Genomic DNA, 8,801 nt, shown 5'->3' on the forward strand with positions numbered 1-8,801 from the left:
TTGTCTTTAACTTTTAACTCAATCTCAAAGAGATTGAGTGGCTGATTTGAGTAACGATTTTTAATGACCCTGAGAAATTTAACATCATGCCCCAGTTTAGTGAGATGGTCACGTATCCACTTATCAGGTGTTGAATGATGCAGGTGCCTTATGACAGCCCTAAAGCCACGCTCAGATTTCAACTGATACGTATGGCTATCTAACTTTTTCTCAGCTACATATTTGGTGAGTTTATTATAAGTGACTATGTCATTACATTGGACTCTGATGGCACGCCTGGCTGCAGGCTTAGTTGTGAAGTTATTTTCGCCTATAACTCGACTCAAGTCGGAGAGCAGAGTTATAATGTTAGTGACTTTATATAAATATAAAGGCGCCGGCTTCATATTGAATTTAGAACCATAGGTTTCACCCACTAATTTAGGGGTTACATTAAGGTTAAAGTTGCCCGTGGGCTCAGTAGTGGGCTTAGAAATTGTACTTTCACTTAAGGGCACTGGCTCAAAGTCCATATTTGCAGATTGGCTGTCACTGGAGTTACATGCAGGGTCAAAAGTGTCATTTAAATTTGATTTTTTATTCACTTTTCCTGGGCTGTTGCCTTTAATAGCGGCTCTCTTATTGGCCTTTTGCTTTTGAAAGCATTCATTAGAGTCGGCCATCTTGGGTGGCCTATTTGAGGCTATATTACCTTTCGTTACAGAACTTCTCAATAAGTAATGATTAGTTGTAGTAGCCTTCGAAGTAGACGGGAGCAGGTTTAATTCACTTTGACTTTTTATCTTATTAAGCACATTTGACAACATGGGTGCAACCACGTTTTTTGGCTCGTCAAGAAGTTGCCTCACTTCCACATCTTCATCTTCACTAGATCCATGCATTCGAGTTCTAGACATCGTTTCAATAACTTTGAAATATTTTAATAATTAAATGCAAAAGCTTTTAAATTCTTTTTCATTTTTTCATTTTTTTTTTTTTCAGCCTGCATGCGAGGGAATCACATACACAATTGCCCTGCTTTTTCTCGCCTCAAGCTTTAGGCTGCCCAGCAGCGTAAAGGTGAGAGAAGAGGGAACAGGGTGTCTTTATTCATTTCTCAGTGCTTTGCGTTAGTACTTTCTAGAAATTAGTTGGCAGCTTATTTACAATTCACTTATGTGGTAAGTATTATAAGCTAGTAGTAGGCGAAACTTAATATAAGTGTTTATTAATAAAGTTTGAATTTTACAAATAATTGAGTGTTTTCTTTTTTATATACATATATATATCTATCTAGTAAAGTTGTAGTTATTTATACAGATTTAATTTGGTGGGGAAGAGTAAAGACTAAGTCAGATTTTCTTCGTTAAATTCAATTTAGATTACTATTCTTTAAATTCAATTTAAATTACTATTCTTTAAATTTAATTTGGATTACTATTCTTAAATATAATTACATTTAGCTGGTTTGTTAGTTGTATTGTTGATTTGATAACTCTAGGGGCGTCATCAGTCGCTGTCATCCAGTCTTCAGTGGCCCGGAGGGGAAGACAGAAGAAGGCGCTGCTGTCGATGCTCTTATTTGTAGCTATGTCCAGGTTGTAATTTTTTTTTTTTTTTTTTTTTTTTTTTTTTTTTTTTTTTTTTTTTTTTTTTTTTTTTTTTTTGTTGAATAGTCACGTCTGCTCGAGGCTGTGCCGTAGACTGACTGACTATATTTATTTATTTACTGCTATACTACTGTATAATATAGTAAATTTGTTGACGCCTACTGTCTGTAGGTCTCAAATGTGAGTGTTACATTAGATGTGAAGTGACATACAAAAGTAGTTTGATTAATTTTGTGTAAATTTGTTGACGCCTACTGTGTGTAGATCTCAAATGTGAGTGTTACATTAGATGTGAAGTGACATACAAAAGTAGTTTGATTAATTTTGTGTAAATTTGTTGACGCCTACTGTGTGTAGATCTCAAATGTGAGTGTTACATTAAATGTGAAGTGAAATACAAAAGTAGTTTGATTAATTATGTTTTTAGTGAATGTATAGATATCTTGATTAAGAATTGCATCCGGCCAGGAAACGTCATCTCTTCCGGGACTGGCATCCTGTTTGGGATTCAAAATCTGTATGGAAGAACCAGTATTTTAACTGGAGCCAGCATCCTGTCTGGAACCGTCGATTTGAATAAGATTGACATCTCGACTAGAGCCAATATTTCGACTGGGAATGGAATTTTGTCTGGAGCCATCGACCTGATTGAAACCATTATTTTGACTGGAGCCAGTATCTTGCCTGAAACTATCGTCCCGCCTAAAACTGATATTCTGATATGAGTTGAAGTTCCGATTTAAGTTAACAGGATGATTAAAAGTAGAAACTGCATTTTTAGAAGGGATAGTAGCAACATATATGCAACCATGTGCCCGTCTCTGCTTGGCCTGTAATAGTTCCCATTTCCGCTTAAATATGTTTGATTGCAAGTGATTGTTGAGCATCACGGAGTAACGCTTCCACTTCAGCCGTTGCGGAATGCACGGGTAGTTACCAATTCGTCTTGCCTCAGGATTGGGATGAGCAAGAAGCCGGCTCACATATTTATAACACAGTTTATTATAGATGCTTTCAACAGTGTCTACTTGCAGATCTATATGAAGTGTGTTATTACTGACATACCACGGTGCACCTGTTATTTCTCTAAGTATTTTATTTTGTGCTACTTGCAGCTTATTAAATCTGGTCTCGCATATCAGCGCGCCCCATATAGGAAGAGCATATTGCCAAATCGGCGCAATAAGCAGCTTATATAGTAATATTTTAAGTTTTAGTGGCAGCTTACTTCTAGCTCCAATTATCCACTTTAACTCTTTAGTTCTCGTTCTAAGCTTGCCAATTATATTATTAATATGAGTTTTTAACAACAGTTTGTTATCCAGCTGTATGCCCAAATATCTATGGCTAGTTTTGTTGTCAATATTATTACCCGCAATTGTGACAACACTTTGATGATCATATTGTACTTGTCGAATTGAATGTATCACATGAACTGTTTTGGAATAGTTGAGTTTGATACACCATTTTTTGGTCCATTCGTGAAATGTGTTGATATAATGATTAAGGTGTTGTACAGCATGTGTCAAACTAATATTGCTCGAGAGAATTGCAGTGTCATCAGCATATGTTCCTAGCATCATGCGTGCAGTTGGGCGTCGAACGCTGGATATGGCTGGTAGTGGCATGTCCGCAGTGTAGAAATTATACAGAATTGGGCTCAAAACGCCTCCTTGTGGAGGCGAAACACTCCACTATAAATGTACGATTTTTGAGATAACTATGTAGGATGTTAAATAGTACATTTGGTAGTAACTTCTGTAGCTTGTGTAGAAGCCCTGGGTGCCAGACACGATCAAAAGCTTCAGAAATGTCCAGATAGACGGCTGAGCAGAAATAATTATCTTCAAAAGCTTCCATAATGAATTGAGTGACACGACCAAGTTGCTGTTCTGTGGAATGCCGACTACGAAAGCCAAATTGATGATCAGGCATTGCCTTACAAAACGCCTCCACCTCAAATAGCCTATTCATAATTAACTTCTCAAGGATTTTGGATAGCCCTGAGAGTAAGCTGATTGGCCTGTAGGAAGTCAGCTCATGGGCTGGCTTACCAGGTTTAACTATCATTCTGACTCTTGCGCATTTCCATCGGCTGGGAAAGTGTCCAAATCTGAGCGCACTGTTGAATATAAGAGTTAAATACAGCAGTGCCTTTAGAGGAAGTGCTTTGAGTGTCCAGTTATCAATGAAGTCTAACCCAGGAGACTTCTTAATTTGAAGATCATTGATTATGGTCATAACTTCCTGAACAAGTATAGGTCGAAATTGCACAGGAGGCAAGCTACCACTGTCTAAATCTGGCAAGCATTGAGATTCAATGTCCTCTTTATCCTCTTCTGTTTGTATGCCTTGACAGAACACACATTAATGATCTCTTATTCCCTTTCCTCTCATTCATATTAGCTGTCCAGCAGCTAGATGAAGAGGAAAAGAGAAAATAGAGATGCTCTTTATTCATACAATACTTTGACAATAGTATTTTCTTAGAATTAAAATTGCGCCTAAAAGATACTTTAAAAAATATACATTCGGTCGATATTTAGCGAAACTATGATTAGTTTAAATGGCCACAAGTGCAACAAAAGATAGCAGTGCACCATTGTGATATATGTGTACGTATAAAAGAGCAGATGACATTGATATGCTTAAATTGCTAGTTGTAAACTAATGAGTAAGATAGAGTATAAGTATTATAGATATATATATATAAGTAGTAATAATTAATATAATTCAAATATAAGTAGTATAAATATGTAATTAGAGATAATTAATATAATTAAATTCATATACAGCTGCATCTATGAGATGCGCAGATCAATTAGCTGCCATAATGCCGCCATTCAATTGAATGAGAAAATTCAAGACAAAGTCTAGTCATTTTCCCTTATAGGTTGTTTAAGCTAAATATAGTATTAGTAGTATAAGAGTAATATAATTAATAGTAATAGTTGTTTTCATTTCAATATTTGATTTTCAATAGGTTTTTCATTTCATTTTAGCATATTTAATTTAGTTAAAATTTATTAAATACATCGTAAGTGCGATCGTGAAAGTGATTGTGCATCCCTGTCTATCGATATGCAAAGACAAAACATATGTTTGAAAAGCATATGATGAAAAGGCAGAGTGCAATTAATTGCAAAAGTTGCAACTGAAAGAGATAAGTATGGATTCTAATAAGAATACTGAGATAATTATTAATAATTAGATATTAATTAATAAATTATTCGTCTGTTTCAGCAATTTCTCCCAAGTGCAAGTGAACGTGTGTTCGACAGGCCGAAGAAGTGAGTGACGCAAAATGGCTGCGAGGTAATGTTAATTATACATATATGTATATAAGTGTTTATACTTAATGTTGTTTTGTTTTTATTTGCAGGGAATCATCCGGTGGAACGAGAGGTAGCAGCTGAGAAGACTCCACATCCCAATCACCGAGCAGTGCCGCCAGTTTTGTTAAGTTGATTGTGTAGTTTAAGCCAGTGCATTGTAGTGTTGTTTTGCTGCATGTGTGTATGTGCATACGTGCCAAATAAAACTTTTAATTGAATATAAAATTCAATTTGAGTTTTATTTGTTAGGATATCCTTTGCAGATAGGATATGTGAGGACGACCAGTTTCCAGGTAAGTTGCTTGCATATACCAATGGCCAATTTGAATTTTAATGTAGATTAATGTTCTTTTTTAGCGTATATGCTTGCAATCAGTTGCTGGGGAAGGACCAGCCTGCATCGGCCGAAGAATCTCCTGGATTTGTGTTGTGTGTGCGCGAAGTGCTCGCTGTGGGTGGCAGTGGCGCCAGTTGTCGAAAGATTGGCAGGCGCGACTGCGAGGCAGTAGCGTCGCCTATATTTTGTGTCGCCCCAGAGGTGGGGGTGTGTGGGACTGCGTCATACGATGGCGCGCCGTTGCGACGAGCCTCGTTTCTGCGTCGCGCTGCCATTCTGCGAAGATTTTCGCTGGAGTTGCGGGTTGAGGCCGGATATGACCTCGTGAACCTCTCTGCTAAAATGTTGCGGCTGTGCTCGCGTAAAGTTATCGGGCCGTATACGGGCGGATGTCGGCGAAGATAATTAGCGTGTAGCTCCTCGTCGAACTCCGCTTGTCTTCGCTGCTGTCGCTGTGCGCGCAACTCGATTTCATTAGCCAGGTGAGTATTGACGAGGCTAGAGTATCTGGGCATAGTTAGCCGCTGTGGTACAAACGGATAGTGGGCTATGCTTCTAGCCTCATTGTTGCTGTGTACTCGCAGTCTATCATAATATTTAGTGCAAATATTATTAAATAATTCATCCACAGATAAAACGCCCAGCTCAGATCTGATGCGAGCATTTGAAATATAATATTGAGCGCCAGATATGGTTCTCAGTGCTCTGTTGTGTGCAACTCTGATGCGGTCGAACTGAGTTTCGGATAGGAGCGCACCCCAGACAGGTATAGTATTTTTTTTTTTTTTTTTTTTTTTTTTGTTGAATAGTCACGTCTGCTCGAGGCTGTGCCGTAGACTGACTGACTATATTTATTTATTTACTGCTATACTACTGTATAATATAGTAAATTTGTTGACGCCTACTGTGTGTAGGTCTCAAATGTGAGTGTTACATTAAATGTGAAGTGACATACAAAAGTAGTTTGATTAATTTTGTGTAAATTTGTTGACGCCTACTGTGTGTAGATCTCAAATGTGAGTGTTACATTAGATGTGAAGTGACATACAAAAGTAGTTTGATTAATTTTGTGTGAATTTGTTGACGCCACCAACACCAGCATCGGCAACAGGATCATCGGCGTCATCAACATCAGTGGAAATGGCGCAGACATCAAGTGGCTTCAGCATCATTAGCTCTGGTGCGAGCAAATGCAATATGTCGTGTCATGGGCAAATGCATGCAGCCTGTCATCTAGCTGCAAGCCCATACACATTGAATGGCCAATTGTCGCCCACAATTGACGACAAGTATCGAGAGTCTCTGTCTGCACCCACAATGACAGCCTGCCGGTCATCAATATGGACACGTAGCAGGGAGTGCAGAGCAATTACTATTCGATTGGTAATGAACCACTTCTTGATCACAATCGTAATTCGATAGGAGTCAAGGAATTGATGTAGATAATAATTGTGTTTTTTTTTTTTTTTTTTTTTTATATTGCAGATCAGTCATCATCTTCGCCGCAGAAGCAGCATACTGGACACCATCGACGCCAACAACAACAACCAGGATGTGCAGCAACAGGCAACAGCGAGTCATCTTTGTGCGTATATTGATGTATTGTGACCAAAAGCAGTAATCACGTCGATTTAAAGCTAATGAACAATTGTGTTTGTACTCTCTTCTTCTTCTCATCTTCACCATGCGCAATTGCGACAAGAGTGCGTTAGATAATAAGGAGGAGTGGATTGCTACTGAGTGAGTATTGATATTATTATTATTATTGTTAAGTGAAGTGGGTGAGTGTAGAAAATTATAGTAGTTGAATTAGGTTTGTATAGGCTATAAGAACAGGTAGTCATTATATATTTGGGGTCTCATTTGCGATTTGTTGCCTGCTACTGCTAATGCTGGCAGACAAGCAGGTTGTTAGCGCGGACATCATATCTATTAGACGATCCAGCTTGTTGACGATAGCCTTGTTGATGGCTGAATTAGCATTCTCAATTGAATTTGAATTTGCATTTGCATTTGGATGCTTGCGTTCGAGCAGCATTAGGCCAATCAATTGATCTAGCTTCTTTTCAATACTGCTCGTATTATCCCTGGCACCTAGATATTGATGAGTCGGGAGGAGTTGCTGCACTTGCTGCCTCTGCTGCTGCACCTGCTGCTGCTGCTGCTGCACTTGTTGCTGCACTTGTTGCTGCTGCTGCTGCTGCACTTGTTGCTGCACTTGTTGCTGCTGCACTTGCTGCTGTTGAAGTAGTAGTTGCAGCTGTAGTTGCTGCATATTTTGAGGCTGAATGCGTTGAATTTGCTGTTGCTGCTGTTTTTGCTGCTTTTGCTGCATTCGCTGCTGCGGCCAACCACTTGGCTGTTTCATTTTTTTTTTTTTTTTTTTTTTTTTTTGTTGAATAGTCACGTCTGCTCGAGGCTGTGCCGTAGACTGACTGACTATATTTATTTATTTACTGCTATACTACTGTATAATATAGTAAATTTGTTGACGCCTACTGTGTGTAGGTCTCAAATGTGAGTGTTACATTAAATGTGAAGTGACATACAAAAGTAGTTTGATTAATTTTGTGTAAATTTGTTGACGCCTACTGTGTGTAGATCTCAAATGTGAGTGTTACATTAGATGTGAAGTGACATACAAAAAGTAGTTTGATTAATTTTGTGTGAATTTGTTGACGCCTACTGTGTGTAGATCTCAAATGTGAGTGTTACATTAAATGTGAAGTGAAATACAAAAGTAGTTTGATTAATTATGTGTTTTTTTCTGTTTGTATGCCTTGACAGAACACACATTAATGATCTCTTATTCCCTTTCCTCTCATTCATATTAGCTGTCCAGCAGCTAGATGAAGAGGAAAAGAGAAAATAGAGATGCTCTTTATTCATACAATACTTTGACAATAGTATTTTCTTAGAATTAAAATTGCGCCTAAAAGATACTTTAAAAAATATACATTCGGTCGATATTTAGCGAAACTATGATTAGTTTAAATGGCCACAAGTGCAACAAAAGATAGCAGTGCACCATTGTGATATATGTGTACGTATAAAAGAGCAGATGACATTGATATGCTTAAATTGCTAGTTGTAAACTAATGAGTAAGATAGAGTATAAGTATTATAGATATATATATATATATAAGTAGTAATAATTAATATAATTCAAATATAAGTAGTATAAATATGTAGGTAGAGATAATTAATATAATTAAATTCATATACAGCTGCATCTATGAGATGCGCAGATCAATTTGCTGCCATAATGCCGCCATTCAATTGAATGAGAAAATTCAAGACAAAGTCTAGTCATTTTCCCTTATAGGTTGTTTAAGCTAAATATAGTATTAGTAGTATAAGAGTAATATAATTAATAGTAATAGTTGTTTTCATTTCAATATTTGATTTTCAATAGGTTTTTCATTTCATTTTAGCATATTTAATTTAGTTAAAATTTATTAAATACATCGTAAGTGCGATCGTGAAAGTGATTGTGCATCCCTGTCTATCGATATGCAAAGACAAAACATATGTTTGAAA

The 8,801-nt window shown here is 37.3% G+C and overlaps 1 protein-coding gene and 1 long non-coding RNA gene across 2 annotated transcripts; both read left to right on the forward strand.

The window, feature by feature from the left end:
* The first annotated feature begins 1,823 nt into the window (after nt 1-1,823).
* On the forward strand, nt 1,824-2,372 carry LOC122757638. Its single transcript, XR_006357735.1, has 2 exons — nt 1,824-1,862; nt 2,017-2,372. It is a non-coding gene; the product is annotated as an uncharacterized LOC122757638 (long non-coding RNA).
* Nucleotides 2,373-6,348: 3,976 nt separating this feature from the next.
* On the forward strand, nt 6,349-6,909 carry LOC26527539. The gene is made up of 2 exons (XM_015160667.3): nt 6,349-6,644; nt 6,747-6,909. The coding sequence occupies exons 1-2, from the start codon at nt 6,402-6,404 to the stop codon at nt 6,867-6,869; spliced, it is 366 nt and encodes a 121-aa protein (XP_015016153.1). The 5' UTR covers nt 6,349-6,401; the 3' UTR covers nt 6,870-6,909.
* The last annotated feature ends 1,892 nt before the right edge of the window (nt 6,910-8,801 follow it).

Source organism: Drosophila mojavensis, unplaced genomic scaffold (genome assembly GCF_018153725.1).
Source record: "Drosophila mojavensis isolate 15081-1352.22 unplaced genomic scaffold, ASM1815372v1 contig_79, whole genome shotgun sequence".
Classification (NCBI taxonomy): domain Eukaryota; kingdom Metazoa; phylum Arthropoda; class Insecta; order Diptera; family Drosophilidae; genus Drosophila; species Drosophila mojavensis.

Excerpts from the sequence above, each read along its gene's own strand:
- LOC26527539 (XM_015160667.3), top strand. The coding sequence starts at position 6,402 with ATGGCGCAGACATCAAGTGGCTTCAGCATCATTAGCTCTGGTGCGAGC. Across the intron at positions 6,645-6,746 it reads GAGCAATTACTATTCGATTG|ATCAGTCATCATCTTCGCCG; the intron begins GTAATGAACCAC and ends TTTATATTGCAG.